The sequence below is a fragment of the Beta vulgaris genome, chromosome 2 (assembly GCF_026745355.1).
Source record: "Beta vulgaris subsp. vulgaris cultivar EL10 chromosome 2, EL10.2, whole genome shotgun sequence".
NCBI lineage: Eukaryota > Viridiplantae > Streptophyta > Magnoliopsida > Caryophyllales > Amaranthaceae > Beta > Beta vulgaris.
The window spans coordinates 14125074-14143470 of NC_079203.1; the positions used below are offsets into that span (position 1 = coordinate 14125074).

At 34.0% G+C, this 18397-nt stretch overlaps 1 protein-coding gene and 1 long non-coding RNA gene across 2 annotated transcripts; one reads left to right on the top strand and one right to left on the bottom strand.

Annotated features, from left to right (window-relative positions):
• The first annotated feature begins 7259 nt into the window (after positions 1 to 7259).
• On the top strand, positions 7260 to 7897 carry LOC104887378 (uncharacterized). The gene is made up of 2 exons (XM_048639848.1): positions 7260 to 7476; positions 7554 to 7897. Exons 1-2 carry the CDS (start codon positions 7275 to 7277, stop codon positions 7880 to 7882), a joined length of 531 nt encoding a protein of 176 aa, XP_048495805.1. The 5' UTR covers positions 7260 to 7274; the 3' UTR covers positions 7883 to 7897.
• A 3831-nt stretch (positions 7898 to 11728) lies between these two features.
• Positions 11729 to 13211, bottom strand: LOC125494718 (uncharacterized). The gene is made up of 2 exons (XR_007270989.2): positions 12422 to 13211; positions 11729 to 12054 (listed from the first exon to the last, which is right to left on the bottom strand). It is a non-coding gene; the product is annotated as an uncharacterized LOC125494718 (long non-coding RNA).
• Positions 13212 to 18397: the final 5186 nt, after the last annotated feature.

Sequence of the window (18397 nt, forward strand, 5' to 3'; positions counted from 1 at the left end):
ATAAGGTGTTCTTGAAAGTATCACCCACTATGGGCGTCATGAGATTTGGGAAAAAGGGCAAGTTAAGTGCTAAGTATGTAGGGCCATATGAGATTTTAGAGCGAATTGGGAAAGTAGCCTATAGATTGGCATTGCCAATGGAGTTTGAGAAGATGCATGATGTGTTCCACATTTCCCAACTCAAACGCTATATCCCTGATGAGCGTCATGTCCTAGATCCTGAACGAGTTCAGATCGATAATAGCCTCAGATATGAGTAAAGACCTGTCAAGATTCTTGACAGGAAAGTGCATAGTACACGCAATAAGGACGTCCACATCGTAAAAGTACTTTGGTCTAACCACGAGTCTGAAGAGGCAACATGGGAAGCCAAAGATGAGATGAAAAAGAAGTATTCAGACTTATTTCTTGAGGTGAGTTACGAGGGCGTAACTCGTTTTCTTTAGGGGGGGATAAAATGGGATAAATTTCGCGCTTTTTGTCTATTATGAGATTTTGTACATTTGTATGTCTATGTTGGGCAATTTGCACATGTTAGTGCAAAAGAAGTAGATTCTCCGCATAAGAAAACGTGTTCATAAGTAACACAAGTGTTTTAAGTTAGCAAAAGTGTGCACAAGTGGCACAATTCTTTTTAAACTTTTGGAAAATATGAGTTCAAACTTTTGAAAAGTTGTGCGTTTTTGTGTCAAGTTTCTGGACGAAACTTCTTTTAAAGGGGGTAGATTGTAATCCCCCATAATTTTAAAGGATTTGATAGATATATTTTACTATTTATATATTTATATTTAAACATAATTTAGTTTCAAATGATTTATTTATTTAAATAAGGTTGACTATTTTAAAAGTCAAAATAAATTATTTTAAGGATTTGAGGAAGTTAAAAATATTTTATTTAGGCTGCTTTGAAAAAGGTTTGAAATACTAATTTGATTTGGAAAAGAAGTCTTAGTGGACTTGAGGAACCCAAGTTCTAAGTAGATTTGGAAAAAGGAGTTATCTTGATGTTAGGAGTCCTAATTTATTTATGGGAAATTCCCACTGGTAATCTTGTACTATGGAACATTTGCAATGGTAAACCATTTTTCTTTTGAGTTACAAAAATAACCCTAGACTTAGTAATATTATACAACCGTGACATTGATGATGGTTAAACCATTAGTATTATCGATTTACCTAACCCAGGTTAACCCCAACCACCACCCAGCCCACTGACATCCCACCCAACCACCATAGTCCCACCCCTCCACATAAACCTCACTCCACCTGAACACCACCCCACCACCATTGTCCCACCCCCTGAAACCAAAGACTCATCGAAATCCCAAACTAGAAAGCCTTGAAACAACTACCTATCAATCCAAAGCCCACTCCAGCCACCAAAAACACCATTTAACTACTCGAAACCTCCATATCAACAAGATAAAAGAAGAGATAATCAAGGGCGGAGCGAAACAGGCAGAGGAGGAAGGAAGACTCGAGCAAGAGACAAAGGGGAATATCACCAACACTAACAAGCCACGGCAACAACAAGAGAAACGCAACAACAGTAGCAACACCATCGTGAAGGGGGAGAGAACAGAGTGACAGTGAAGATCTGGGGAGGCAGCATCAACATCAACATGAAGGGGGAGAGAGAGTGACGGTGAAGATATGGGGAGGTAGCAACGAAATAGAAAGAGAGATGAGAAGAGAAGTCACGGGGAGGGAGTGATAAGGAGAAAGAGAAAGTCATCGGAAGGGAGAGAGTAACGGGAGTATAGTGTTTTCAGTGGAAGAGTGGTGGTGGGTGGGTATTTAGTGGGTTAGGTAGTGGTTTGGGGTTAACTTGGGTTAGGATAGTAAAAAGGTTTAACGGTCCAAGTAACGGTTTAACCATCATTAATGTCACGGTTGTATAATATTACTAAGTATAGGGTTATTTTTGAAACTTAAAAGAAAAACGGTTTACCATTGTAAGTGTTCCATAGTACAGGGTTACCGGTGGGAATTTCCCTTTATTTATCCTATTCATCATCAACTTTAATTGAGCCCAATCTCCTTTTCCTAACCCAAAAGGAAGCCTCCTTATAAATATCTTAATACCCAATTATTTTACCCCACACAAAGATTATTTTCTCTCTCCTTTATCAAAACTCATGGCCATCTTATTTCTTCTCTCTCCTCACGATTTTCTTTGTTCTTCCTTCTCTCAAGTTTTCTTTTTCTTCAAGTAACGTTTCTTCTTCAACAAGAAACGTCACAAAACCTTCAAAATCTCTGATTTCGGTGCGCAACTGCTGCTGCGTGGCCCTGTTATTTCCGGTGCCTCATTGTTCTTCTTCTTGTTTCTTTGATTGTTGGTTAATTTTTTTTCTTCTTTCTCAATTTTCCATCAAAGACTATGTTTTTATGCTTTATTTTAATGCTAATCATGATTATTGGTTTTAATTTACTGTTTTAATAAATAATCTTGATTCATGTATATTATATATTAAAAGAATAAAATTTTAAATTTGTTTATTATTTTTAGATTGAAGTTTTAATCATTAAAATATGGATCTTTAGGGTGTTAATTATTAGAAAACCATAGTAGTATGTTATAAACTATGAGATTGGTTTAAGTCATGAATTTCAGCATGTTTACATATATCTAAAGAGGATTTTATGGTTTTATAAGTTTCTGGAATTTTAGAAAAGGCTTTAATAATGGAGTTTTAAGGGTTTAATTACTAGTATGGTAGTACTATGCTAGGAGTAAAAGTAATTGAAGTTTTGATAGTAAAACAACTTTTGAATATGTTTAAAGGGATTTTAAATATTTTAAAGTTTCTGTATTTTATTCAAGAGTATTGATTTTAGTTTATATTGATTATTTTAGGCGGAGAATACGCAGCAGGTGACTTTTAAGGAACTAAAGGTGGCCTACCAACTAGTTTACACAAGGTACGCACATACCTGTGTGCTATGTGATTAGTATCATGATTTGAGGAGGTTGTAGTATCATGTATAGGAACTTTATAATTTCACATGTGATTTCTAGTATGATTGAATTCTACGTGTTTTATGCCTGTGTGCAAGCATGTTAATTATGAGATTTATTATGAGTTAAAGATTGTCATGTTTGTATGGAATTATTGATGCAAGCATGTGGATGGGAACTTTGTTTATTAATTCACATGAGGGAATTAATATATTATTGAGATTAAATCATGTTTATGTTGGAACATTTATAGGGTAATGGGTTTGAGACTCATATGGGAATGTACTAGAAGAGGAGGAGGTCTAGTATGCAAAAGATTAGAGTACATCAAGTGGCAAAATCACGTTGATAAACCAAGGGAGACAGGAGGGCCGTCGCGAGTCGCGACCAGCGCCTCGCGACTCGCGAGCTCCTTCGCGAGTCGTGGCCTGCCTTCTGCCTTGGAACGTGAAAAGATGCCTTGACGGTTTATATCCGTTGTGATGTTATGGTCTCATTTTAATGACCTTTAAGGTCCTTAAATCAGTGGATTAAAGGCCTTTGATGGGTGATTAAAATGGGGGTTATGTGATTAATTACTCTAGTCAATGAAAGGTTTATTCTTCCTATATAAACCTTGGGATTCCCATGAGTAAATGGTTAGAAGAAAAATCAGATTTTCTATACTCTAAAATACTTCTTGCTTTGCTTAAGAAAAACCTTGCATACTTCTCTTGAGTGTTCTTCACAAACACTAAACACAAGTTCTTGTTGATTCACTTAGAAGATCATCTAAGTGGATTGTTTCTCTCCATTGTATCTCATTAGTTATTTCGTGATAACCCGGTGATCCTAGAGGGGCGAAATTAAACTAATAGGAAAGCGTAGTTTCCGTGCCTTGGAGTGGGATATCCGGTTCTCTCATTGATCACACCTAACAGTTTATTCATGTGTTCCCTTACAAGTATTATTTTCACTACTTTATAAGGATTGTGGGTCTTACCTGGTAAGTTGACAAGTTATGCCTTTGAAAGATAAGATTTATTGTTGGCTAGACAAAATAACAAAGATTGAGATGAAAAGAAAGTAATCTTGGATTCTAAGTTGTGATCACTTATTAAATCCTAAGATAAAAGAGAAGTTCAGTTGTGAATGCTTGATTTGATATTGTTGCGTTACTTGTGTGTGTGTGTCTGTGTGTGTCAGAATAAGTAATAAAATGTAAATCACATAAAGTGTAACGAGGATAGTTATAGGCTTTAGACTGGCACACGTCTAGAGTTGGACATTAGGAGTTGGGGTACATGGTGAGCGTGCCATGACTTTTCTGGGTAATGGATTGATCACCATTCCTAATTTTTTCAAAAGGTCCCTCGATATCGCAGGTCATTCTGGAATATGGAGTCGCGCCCGTATTTTGTCTTCTTAGTTAAGGCATTAGTAGATAAGACAGTTCGAGTCCAATAGCTATGTACTATTCCATTAAAGTAATAAAAAGATGCTTAGAGTTTTGTTCAGTAGAAGTTGTCTGCAGAAATGTTATAGTGTTATATTATTATTTATCTCTGCATGTTATTTATTAGTATCATGTTAGGAATGCTTATGTATTAGTATGTAGTACTCAACTTTGCTGATTACGTGTTTTGTTTGTGATTGTTGATCATGGCTTTGCCTTATTGATCTTGTGATGATCCATTTTGGTAAGCAGATTCTTTATAGCATCGACATTTACAGGTTCGTAGATGTTGCATCATTGGGAATCTGGGAATGGAGAGCTTGTGTAATCTAGTATATCTTATTTTCTGCATTAGTAGGAAAGTACTTTAATAAGTTTGTTTGAGTAGACATACTTAGAGTGTTTGATTTAAAAGTACTTATTTATTTATTTATGATAATAAAGTATGAAGTTTAGTTAAATGTTTTCCGCTGTAAAATTTTGAATAAGTCGATACGTTATCACACGGGCGATAATGCTTTGGTAATTCTTTGAATTTTATATTAAAAGGTATTTCTGAAAAGAGAGAATTATCGAGGTGTTACACTTAGGCCTATCAAATTTAAATTTACTTTATTTTCATCAAAAAAAATTGATCCACTATAGTGATTATTTTTTAATTCATTATTCATCTGAATAACATGAATTATTATATATTAATAATTCCTATGTTCATAACACAAGGGAATAAAAAATTGATCAAAAGAAAGACTCTAACTCGATCCTTTTAATTTTACGATAAATGATTAATCACTTCAATATAAATTTTTTTTATCTTCATGTCTTAACCTAACATATCATACTTATATACATGAAAAAAAATTCAATTACTCATTTTCGGTCATAGCCATCTTAAATATTTAATTATCGCTTATTTACGTTAGTATAAGCCTAAATTATTGTGTCATGTCTAAATACATGATATGTCATGTCTAAATTAAAGTTGTTCATTTTTTATGACAACAAAAGTATATTCATATATTTTGCGTACATAAGAAATTGTAATTTTTTTTATAGGGCAAAAAGTTCTAAATCGAGACAACATAAGAAAAAACATAGTTAATTCTAACAAATTGAGACAATATAATAAAAATCATATTTCATTCATAATAGAAAGTCATTACAAAAAGTCTTAATACTACTTATATTACAACCTTGAATTTTCTCCTACTACTAATGGAGATAAATTACAGACAAAAACATGAAAAAAAGCATAAAAAAATAAAAATGAAAAGAACTCTAGACAAAAGAAGACATAGGAAAGGCCATGCAAAGACATGACCAAACCCAGTATTTTTGGGGAAAACCGACAAATGTGTCAGTAAATTTTGGTCGAAGTTTGACGAACTTCGCTTGTAGTTGTCGGAGTCCGGGTCTGACTCTGTCTCATCGCCACGTGGTGGTGATGCAGGGTCAGTGGAGGTGGATGAGAATGATGATGTGGGTGCGGTTGCTGATGGTGATGATAATGGTGATGGTGGTGGTATTAATGGTGTTGATGATGGAGGGAAGGGAGACATGTCGATCCTCCTCTTTTTCCTTTCACATGAGAAGGAGGAAGAAGAGGATGATGATTGAGCGGATGGAGGAGGGTTAGAGGAGGAGGATAAAGAATCATGTGGTGGTGGTGGTGATCCTGGTGCCGGAATGGGCACCACCATCGGTAGACGACAAGGTCCCGTCACCATTGGTTCTTTGCCCTTCGCAGACACTTTTTTGGATAGGAATGTTTTGCTGTTTTTTGAGGGGGGAGAGAATTTAGCAAGTGAATAAGAATTTAGTATGGCTCACCTTATATAGAAAAAAATTGACTGTTGGAGCCACCCAATTAATGAAGTGGTACTTAATTTTAGTTGGTGAAAATGGTGTCATTTTCTTGAAAGAAATAAAAAAAATCCAAATAATTTGTCTATTCTTAAAGCGTGTATTAGTTGAAACGAAAATTGTGGCCAAATTAAATTTAATAAAAATAGAGAAGCAGATCGATAAAATTATATAATCAACTACGTCAGCTTGTACCAATCTAAAAAGAGTACTCGATGACTTATGTATCGTCTCTGGTCAACTAATTAATTTCCACAAATCATCGATCATCTTCTCCAAAAAGGTCAACCAGCCTCGTAAAATGGCTTTAGCTAGCCATTTTAACATGCTCCCTAATTCGTCCCTGGGCAGATATCTTGGAATATTCTTCACCGTCCTTCTAAAGCTAATCTCGCCCATATTGTCCAAAAAACAGAGCAAATAATTAATTTGCGGGAATCTGGCTTCCTCTCCAAAACAAGGAGATTAACTATGATCCAGACTAACCTCGAGGCCCTATCGACATATACACGCGCCTCAACTATGTTGGCACCTGACATTGCTACCTCTATTGATTCTCTTCGCATGAAGTTTTTCTGGCGTCAAAATAAGGAAAAAATACAACCTCACTAATTACCTGGAAAATATCTACAGACCAAAATCCCAAGGGGGTTTAGGGCATAAAAAAACTTTGCCAATGAATAAAACATTTATTGCAAAACTTGGTTGGAAAATTCTCATCGAACCTAATAATTTTTGGTATTGCTATCTAAACAAAGTGTAAGAGTCTAATAATGATGAACTGCAAGTCTACAACTAGGAATTAGAGGACAATTATATATGAATGATTGCCTCTATTTTATTTATTTGAGAGTATTGATTTAAGATGAAGACATAGGACTTTGGTAGGACATGTCAATATGAACCGTCTTCTTTTTGTGATTTGCTGAATAAGATGAACTCTGTATCTAATGAATTTGTCTCTGCTCTATTCTTCTGAATGTTGATTGCTACTGTAACTGATACATTTCTTACATGTTAATTTTTCTCTTCCATCCATTTTCTCAGATTGTAAAAGATTGCATATGGTCATTTGAACAAGAACAAGCTCCTGAATGTATTGGTAAAGATTCCTTATTGGCCTCTGCAAAAAATGGTCTGGCTGTAAAGATTCTTAGCAAAGGCAAAGAAGTTCTGGATGAACCAGTAGTTGACAATGCAATGAACCGCCAGAAAGGTTAGCTATTGTTTGATCATCCTTCATGAGACCAAAAAGTGTGTTAAGGTTTTGATAGTTGCAGTTTCCTGTTGCAGGATGGGAGAGAATGGTTCTTCAGATCCTGTTTCTTGGTCCATCCAATTTGTTAGAACCAAATGCTACATTTGCTCAAATGTCCCAGAAGCTGATTGTTTCGCCTATAGTAAAAACATTGGTCTTCAGCAAAGTTCCTGAAAAGGTAATGTTGTTTGCTTTTTATTTCCTTTTGTGTAAAGTAATAACCTTTTGTCAAGGGTCATTTGCTTTCTTTCCTTCTTTCCAAAGTAATAACCTTTTTTCCAGGTTATTTGCTTTCTATCCTTTTTCTTCTATTTGTGAGTGGGTTACTTATCTTAGGCTCAAGCCACTTTGTAGGAGGAAATAGGGGGTAGCCTATGGGATGGGCTAGCTCTCAACCCCTTCACATAGGGTCCTATGCCCCTGGATCCTGTGGTAGCTCTTACCGAGCTAGCTCTACACCACCTCTGGGTGATGTTGAACAGAATTTAGTTTCTTTTGTGGTGCAAACATGTCTTATTAATTTTTTGGTGTAAAGTTTTCGAACACATGCAGAAACCAGCTACATCTCTTTGTTATATTCACTTGTGATCAGAAATGTTCAACATGATATGATAACAAACTCAATCAGCAGCAAGCATGAATCATAGTGAAAGGAAAAAAATTGACAATGACAATTACTGATGATAGGGTTCCATGATTATGATAATTCTGTTTCCTGGTAATAGGGGAGTTGCTTGATCATGGGAAGCTGTTCTATGATGCTAGGCATAGAATCTATTTGAATTTAAAGAGATGTCCTTGCAGATTATAAGTTTTTCACTATAACCAACTCACTCAAATATGGCAAACTATTTTATATTTGCTATTTGCTGGAATGCGAAAGTCTCAATTTATAGTCAAGGATACAACGCAAACGCTCTTTTCGCCAGCCATGCAGACCCTGCATTATGACTGCTTTCAGTTGAGCTATTTGTTTAGTTTGTCAATCTATCTGAAGTGGGTGATAGTTTCTAGTGATGCAAGTTGATGTAAGATGGATGGTTAAATAGCCTAAGACATCACACTTTTGAATGGAAGAAAATTAGAAGGTATTTTCTAGTGGACATCCTTCCCTTTACTCACAAGCTCTCAAGCAACTTCTGATCTCAGCGGCTATAGTTGTAAAATATATTCAGTATATATCCCTTACATATTTGAAGAAGCTATTTAAACATTTGTCTTTTTATCTTTTCTCCATTTTAAGTATTTTCTTATATCAATACTGTAAGGAAATTTTGAGTGTAAGTTCACATTTTGGAAAACTCTAGTAATAATATAAAGTTGGAGGTGAAGAGCTAGTAGAACATTGAAGTTGTCACTTCTTTGATGGGATCAGAGGGGTAGATGAGAGTGTGCAAGGAGCCTAACAGCACAAGGCTTCCAAAATTATAAAGGTCCCAAAATATATTATTTTGAAAATTCATACTTCATACCGGGACCCCAAAATTTTAAAGACGGCCCTGGATGGGCATGTAAGGAGTTTTCTTTGATTATGCTATGTCCCTTTAAGATTGCTCTATGGGAGTACATTTTTACGTTTTGCTTAGGTGGAGTTGATGAGAGAAAAAAATTGAAGTGATGCATGTGACAGTAATTAATGTGGTAGACTGGTAGTCCTTCATTACCATTTATGGTATGGGGTAAATTCAAAGGGATGTATAGAAACAAAATTGGGGGCAAACTGATGATGTTTACACTTGGACCAATGCTGTCAATATTATTAGAGGAAATGTGCCTTAGTGTACACAAAACACTAATACCATGAGGATTACTATAGGCCTGTTCTCCTCAGCTTATTTTCAGTTCAGCTCAATTCAGTTCAGCAATGGACAATACTTTTACTCTCACATATCACTATTCATTTCTGTTCAGTTCACTTTAATTCAGTTCAATTCAGTTCAGTTAAGGTGTTTTATGCCAAAGAGAACATGCCCTATCTGAATCTCTATTCTATATGTCAAGAGGCGTAGAACACCAAAAAATAGAAAAAAAAAAGAGTTTATATTTACTTTAGTTAAAAAATAAAAAAGTGAAAATAGAAAAGTGAACTATCTAATTAATTAGAAAAGTAAAAAAGATGAGAAAAAAACATTACAAAAAGAAAAACAGTCAGCAATTTAAAAATTCTTAATTTATTAGATATAATAAACAATTAATTTAATTTTCTACCTTCCTAAAAAAAAAAAAATTTTTTCACATATTTTCGCATGCATCTTGTGTATATAAAACTAGTTTCCTTTAATAAAACTAGAGACAAAGTTTAGACAATTCCTATATTCTTTTTTTGTATATCATACATCCATAATTCTACTTATATTGGTCATAAAAACAAGGGCTATAGATCAGTATTCGTTTACACTCGTGCCAATTATTTTTAATCCTTACATCTCCTACTATTGGTAGGGTGACAGCCAGCTTCGGTATGTTGGGGAATATCATTATTGCCGAATCTAACGCCTATATTGCATTCGCGGGTAAAAGAATGATTGAGCAAACATTAAATAAGACATTAAGAGTTGGAGATAAGCTAACTCGAACTGCTAATATCCGCCACAAGATAAACCACCGTCTCTTAGACCCCGACTGACTAATTGGCGTTCAACTAAGCAATAAAATTGTGTGGTGAATGGTGGCAATATGAAGCAATTCACCGAATTTATGGTACAATTCTATCTATGATTGTTAACTTCTCTTTTTGTTTTCAGTTGACTTTTGACTCTACTCTAGTTTCAAATTTCAACTTCAATTTTCTTAGGTGGAGTTGATGAGAGAAAAAAAATTGAAGTGATGCATGTGAGAGTAATTAATGTGGTAGACTGGTAGTCCTTCATTACCATTTATGGTATGGGGTAAATTCAAAGGGATAAATAGAAACAAAATTGGGGTCAAATTGATGATGTTTACCTTTGGACCAATGTAGTCAATATTATTAGAGGAAACATGCCTTAGTGAACACAAAATACTAATACCATGAGGATTAATATAGGCCTGTTTTCCTCAGCTTATTTTCAGTTTAATTCAGTTCATCTCAATTCAGTTCAGTTCAATTAAATTCAGCTCTGGACAATACTTTTACTCTCACATATCACTATTCATTTCAGTTCAGTTCACTTTAATTCAGTTCAGTTCAGTTAAGGTGTTTTATGCCAAAGAGAACATGCCCTATCTGAATCTCTATTCTATATGTCAAGAGGCGTAGAACACCAAAAAATAGAAAAAAAATAGAGAGTTTATACTTACTTTAATTTTAAAAAAAAAGAGAAAATAGAAAAATGAACTATCTAATGTAGAGATGTCAAAAAGTGGGCCGACCCACGAGTGAACCCGCATGCGACCCAGACCCAACCTGTTCCGAGCCGAGAGTGGTCGGTTGGAAAGCCGACCCATTCCGACCCAGTGTTCACCCGTGCCCAGTTTAACCCGTGGAATTGGTAACCCAACCTGAATTGGGCCGACCCAGTTTGACCCGTGCCCAGTTGCACCCGTGAACAACGACCCAGACCCAACCTGTTTCCGACCCAAAATAACTCGCACCCAACTTCACCCGCCAATGACCCAGTTAAACCCACCCAGTTACCACCCAACCCAGTTACCACCCAACCCAGTTGTGACCCAACCCAGTTAGCAATCAACCCAGTTGTGACCCAACCCAGCTATTACCGACCCAGTTGTGACCCAACCCAGTTATGACCCAACCTAATTTCGACCCAACCCAGTTACCATCTGACCCAAGTAAACCCGACCCAACACCATTCCAACCCAATACAACCCGACAATGATTAAATAAGTACTTATTTTGGTCAATTTATATAATTTTTGAACATAAAATATTTCGTCATTTTTTTTGGTCAAAGTAATTGACAAATATTATTTATCAAGACATAAATACATAATTAAGATGTCTATAATTTGTAACCATCGCATTTAAATTTGAAAACCCCAATATTCAACCCCCAAATTCCTTCGTTATACATAATTGTAGTTTACAAAATTGATACATTGGGGTCATATTAATAGTTCAAAACTAATACATTGGAGTCATATTAATAGTTGTTCAAAACATTAAGATTTAGGTTGAATTAGCGTGTTGAAAGAAATCAAGAAAGTTGTATCAGCACGAAAGTTTTCAGGAACCAAGTACAACAAGCTCGGGCCCTTATAACTTAAGGTCTATTGAATCAAGTCCCTTTATTGAATCAAGTCAGTATATGCTAACTATGTTTAACCAAATTTATGCAAAGCGCATTAGGAAATCCTTTTTTGTCCAAGATCACATTGGGCAACTACTTCCTTTGATCATACTTTGTAAACTCTATACTATAATAATATTACATTCATGATACAAAGAATGTGATGATAACTCAAGCAGACAACAATTTTCATCTCCTAATTTTCATCAAAGTAATCAGGGATTAATTTGTGCCAAGTTGTTTTAAACCTGCTACCAAATCCCCAATGGGTTGCTCCCTCATTCTCGACACTCCATCAAGTACATAGCTGCAAAACCAAGATCAGGAGAAATCAAATTCTAAAGCCACAAGGATGTTGATGATTCATGGAAATATAGCCCAGAATTGATCAAAATATATCCCCAAAAATCAAAATACTTTTTATCTAAACTGTCTCTTTTCGAAGTAACCTTGGCTGTTGTAGTAACAGAAAAATGGCTACAGAAAAATGGCTGCTACCATAAAAAACAAATAAAGCTCTTAAATAAGCAAGCAAATTGTTTTTAGGTGAATTAAAAAATACTCCTAGCAATTTTGACCAAAGAAGTAAGAAAAAGAAGGATAAATGTTTTGGCTCTTCCAAAATCCAAAAGAAACACATATGGGAATTCAATACTTTTGAAACAAAATAGTACCTGCGTATTGAAAGAAAAAGCATAAGTTAGTTGCAAAAGATTTTGACTTGGTTTGCATCACATTCGTCCAACTTTTAAAATAAAAAATAAAAATCTGCCACCTTTCTTTTCACCACTATTTACTCTTCCAGATGAACTCCCATCTACCATCATCAAACCTCGTCTTTGCCACTATTTACATTATATTTTGTTAGTTGCAACCACTTAGTTCGATAAATTCCTCATCTTTGCCACTTCATAGCTCCTGCAAATCAATGGGCATTGACACAATTTAGTAGAAGAAATGAAGGGTTTCCCCTAATTACCGAAGAGGGAGACAAGCTTTGAACAAAATGGGAGTTGAAGATATCTGCGAGGGCTTTGAGGAGTGAGATTGGAATGCATTATGGGAACTTAGATCTGAATGAGAGGAGAGAAATATCAGAAAGAGGCGAAAAATGAGGGGAAGTTTTAAAAAGGGTTTATATAGTAGGGAATTTTAGGCTTAGTTTTTAGGTATAATCTGAACCGTTGGATTTTGAGAGTAAATGGCTGAGATTTTAGAGAGTTGATTTTAGATTTCTGATTTTAGAGATTGAAGAAATGAATGGTTCAGATTTAGTATTGACTAATCTATGGTGTCAAACCATGATCCTTGATTTATTTTTTTGACCAATGAACATCAAGAGTGACCAAGCACATGGATTTCAAAATATCAATGGTTGGATTTACTCTTTCTCAAATCAAATGACTAAGGTTATGACAAGTTTAAGTATTCTTTTTTCTAATATTTAACTTTATGATTCTTCATTTTCTAATACTGATTTGTAATTCTAGTATTGATTTGTAAATTTGTTTAGTAATTAGTAATATTATAAATTAATAAAAATTATAAACTTTAGAAGTTTAATTATTATTTTTAATATTAAACAAGATGATTCATGTATAAATGATTATGAATGATGTGAAAGTATAAACTGCTAAGTATGATTATTTAAGTAATGAAATAGACAAATTTTTAGTATGACTTTTGATTAAGATCTACAACGATACATATGATTAAGTTGCTATAGGACGATATGTATAGCAACTTTGGATCTTACTATCTTTTAATATCCAAAGCTGAAACATCAACGATGAAAGTCGATCAATCTATTCTAAATATGCTTCAATTATTGTTAAAACCGTGTAATAACATCGATATATTGACTATGAGCTACTTTCATAGCTTCAATGTTTCATGTTCATCCTCTAGCGATATAGTGTATGATTATGTATCATCTTCATATGACATATTCGATTAAGTGATTAACATTGATCATTGTTACTTGTTGAGTTGTTCCATGAACGATGAAAAGTCGAACAATTTTATAATTACGAATTAAGATACTTTCATTAATGATTTAATGTCAACCTAATTCTTTAATTCTCTCTTTTTGTTGCTATATAGTAACTGATTCAAACTTGAGAGTGAGTAAGTCACTAACTAACAAAATGTTTAAGTTTAATAGTCTATTAACCCTAACACTATAAGTCTATAATCAATAATCCTTATGGTTGTTAGTTGTTACTTGTTACTTGTTAGATGTTAGTTGTTACTTGTTACTTGTTACTTGAATACATATGCAATCATGAATAAGAATAACTAAATAAGTGAATAACTAATCAGCGATACTTAGGCAATAGGTCAATTACCAATAACCAATAATGGTGAATGGCCCAATAATATAAGTATAACTTATAAGTCTTACTTTAGTAACATTTCAAATTAGTAATATAAGTATCAAACTATTAATGATTCAATGTATTATTAAAAAATTCACAATGACTCAATCACAATATCAGTATAATTACAGATTACTATAATATATCACTATAAGTATAAAGTATAATGACTATAATCTATACTACAATATCACAATATCACATGTTATAAGTTTATAACAATCTCGACCCAAATCAATACGCCACGGCGCTGCCGGTTCGATATTTAGTCGTTCCAAGAACCAAGTCCTATCGAGATCCGATTTATGCCGACCCAAGTTGAAATCCGATTTATTCTAACCCAAGTCCCAAGTCATTCCGATAGTCGATTTCTTGAACACTCAATTAATTCTGAAGGTCGCGATCGATTTATTCTGACCCAATTCATTCCGATATCGATTTCTTCCGACCCAAGTAATTCCGAAAGCCGCATTATTCCCACCCAAGTTATTCCGATATCAATTTATTTCGACCCAAGTAACCCGAAAGCCGATTTATTCTGACCCAAGTAATTCCGAAAGCCGCATTATTCCAACCCAAGTTATTCCGATATCGATTTCTTTCAACCCAAGTAACCTGAAAGCCTATTTCTTCCGACCCAAGTAATTCCGAAAGCCGAATTATTCCGACCCAAGTTATTCCGATATCGATTTCTTCCGACCCAAGTAACCCGAAAGTCGATTTCTTCCGACCCAAGTAATTTCGAAAGTCGAATTATTCCGACCCAAGTTATTCCGATATCGATTTCTTCCGACCCAAGTAACCCGAAAGCCGATTTCTTCCGACCCAAGTCATTCCGAAACCCGATTTCTTCCGACCCAAGTCATTCCGAAAGCCGATTTCTTCCGACCCAAGTTATCCGAAAGCCGATTTCTTCCGACCCAAGTCATTCCGAAAGCCGATTTGGACCGACTTCACCTCATTCCATTCCGACCCAAATTCACCCAACCCAGATACCGGCCGACCCAGTCTCACCCGACCCAATTCCGACCCAGTTCCGAGATCCCCTCACCCAGTTTCACCCGACCCAAGCTCACCCGACCCACCCAGTTCCGACCCATGACACACTGTCACCCAGATTATTCCGACCCAAATCATTCCGACCCAGTTTGGGTCAACCCAAACCCAGCCAGTGACCCAGATTGACACCTCTAATCTAATGAATTAGAAAAGTAAAAAAGATGAGAAAAAAACATTACAAAAAGAAAAACAGTCAGCAATTCAAAAATTCCTAATTTATTAGATATAATAAACAATTAATTTAATTTTATACCTTCCTAAAAAAAAATTAATTTTCTACATATTTTCGCATGCATCTTGTGTATATAAAACTAGTTTCCTTTAATAAAACTAGAGACAAAGTTTAGCCAATTCATATATTCTTTTTTTGTATATCATACATCCATAATTCTACTTATATTGGTCATGAAAACAAGGGCTATAGATCAGTCTTCGTTTACACTCGCGCCAATGATTTTCAATAATCCTTACATCTCCTACTATTGGTGGGGTGACAGCCAGCTTCGGTATGTTGGGGAATATCATTATTGCCGAATCTAACGCCTATATTGCATTCGCGGGTAAAAGAGTGATTGAGCAAACATTAAATAAGACATTAAGAATTGGAGATAAGCTGACTCGAACTGCTTATATCCGCCACAAGATAAACCACCATCTCTCAGGCCCCGACTGACTAATTGGCGTTCAAGTAAGCAATAAAATTTTGTGGTGAATGGTGGCAATATGAAGCAATTCACCGAATTAATGGTACAATTCTATCTATGATTGTTAACTTTTTTTGTGTGATCAACGATCAACTTTCTTCTTTATGTTGATCAAAAGGTCTTGAGGATATAAATATGTTAAGAGTATAAAAAAGTGGAACTAATATCGAACTAGTTACACATTTTCAATTGCTGCAACTGTTCCTTTAGATTAATATTAGAATTTTTTGCATGCTATGCGTGCGAGTCATATTAACGTTTTCAATTAGTTATATATCAGTTTTACAATTTTTTTTTGATTCGAACATGCATTTATAATTATTTTTAAAAAAAATATTCTTAAATCAATATTTCATAGATTTTTTTAGTTATTTTTCATCAATATTCAATTATAATATTGAGAGAAGGAAATACAAAGGAGAATAAAGTTTGAGATCAAATAAAGTGGAAAAAATTTGTGTATCAGGTTCAATTATTGAATATTAGTAAAGTGAAAGAGTTTGATTTATATAATAGAGATTACCGAATAATAAACATCATTTAGGTTTTGAAATATTATCAATATAATTATTAATATGAAGTTCAAGTTTTTATTTTTTCTTCTAATTGTGTCAATCAAGTTACAGGAGATGCAAAAGGGCTGTTGCTAGGCTGAATAATCCCCCTGTCATGCATTTCTTGCACTAACTGCTCAATCACATCTCTTTGTTATAAGGGATACCTATAGGGTCTAATGTTAACAGAAGAGACATTAGGTAAAAGAGGAATTTTATGATCAAATACTCTATGAGGAGGAAGGTCTATAGGGTCCTCAAAGACTGTGTTATACTTTGTTTGAGCTGATCCAATTCATCACTTTCACATTGTACCTGATTGTAACAAGTTTGGACAGAACAGTCCATTAATTGCAAAAAACAAAGATGAGAAGCTGAGTGAAAAGCTTTTTCACATGTTTTGCCTTCCAAAACCTTCACTCTACCCGGTTGAGTGCCTCTTAGTACAAAAGATTCACTATTTTATCAGAGTTTTTCACACATATGTAAGAAGAGGAAATCATTATCCTTAATTTAATATTTAGTGCAAATTATTTCAAATTCAATTCTACTGTTAACTTGTACATTCAATATATATGACAAGTAGGAAGAAGAAAAAATTGTTTTATATATATGACCATTTAGGGCCTGTTCTCCCCAGCTTATTTTCAGTTCAATTCAGTTCAGTTCAGATCAGTTCAGTTCAGACCAGTTCAGTTCAGCTCAGCTCTTGACAATACTTTTACTCTCACATATCACTATTCATTTCAGTTCAATTCAATTCAGTTCAATTCAGTTTAGTTTAGTTAAGTTCAGATCAGTTCAGTTCAGCTGTTTTATGCCGAAGAGAACAAGCCCGTAAATTTATTAAGGTTAAATCAGAACTTTTGTAGGGAATACCATCTTCTTCCCCCTTCACTTATATAATAGAATTTACTTCGTATTGGTGATAAGGGAATAAGAAGCTTTATAAAGTAAAGATCCAAATGTCCATGTCAAAAAAGTGATTGCAATGGTTCAAGCTCATGGAAAATACTTCGTGTTAACTGTAAAACAAAAGAAAAGAAAAAGAGACTATTTATATTTCCTTCTCTCAATATTATAATTGAATATTGATGAAAAATAACTAAAAAAATCAATAAAATATTGATTTAAGAATATTTTTTTTAAAAAAATTATAAATGTATGTTCGAATAAAAAAAAAATTGTAAGACTGATGAATAACTAAATGAGAAAAAAACGTTAATATGACTCGCACGCATAGCATGCAAAAAATTATAATATTAATCTAAAGGAACAGTTGCAGCAATTGAAAATGTGTAACTAGTTCGATTATAATATTTTTCATCAATAGTCTCTTTTTCTTTTCTTTTGTTTTACAGTTAACACGAAGTATTTTCCATGAGCTTGAACCATTGCAATCACTTGTTTGACTTGGACATTTGGATCTTTACTTTATAGTGCTTCTTATTCCCGTATCACCAATACGAAGTAAATTCTATTATATAAATGAAGGGGGAAGAAGATGGTATTACCTACATAGTTCTGATTTAACCTTAATAAATTTAAATGGTCATATATATAAAACAATTTTTTCTTCTTCCTACTTGTCATATATATTGAATGAACAAGTTAACAGTAGAATTGAATTTGAAATAATTTGCACTAAATATTAAATTAAGGATAATGATTTCCTCTTCTTACATATGTGTGAAAAACTCTGATAAAATTAGATTGACGATATAACTTGATTGAAACAATTAGAAGAAAAAATAAAAAATTGAACTTCATATTAATAATTATATTGATAATATTTCAAAACCTAAATGTTGTTTATTATTCGGTAATCTCTATTATATAAATCAAACTCTTTCACTTTACTAATATTCAATAATTGAACCTGATACACAAATTTTTCCACTTTATTTGATCTCAAACTTTATTCTCCTTTATATTTCCTTCTCTCAATATTATAA

Bases quoted from the DNA above. Each gene is read 5' to 3' on its own strand.
- LOC104887378 (XM_048639848.1), top strand. From the start codon at position 7,275: ATGTTAATTTTTCTCTTCCATCCATTTTCTCAGATTGTAAAAGATTGC. The intron at 7,477-7,553 runs GTTAGCTATTGT...TTCCTGTTGCAG, and splicing joins TGCAATGAACCGCCAGAAAG to GATGGGAGAGAATGGTTCTT.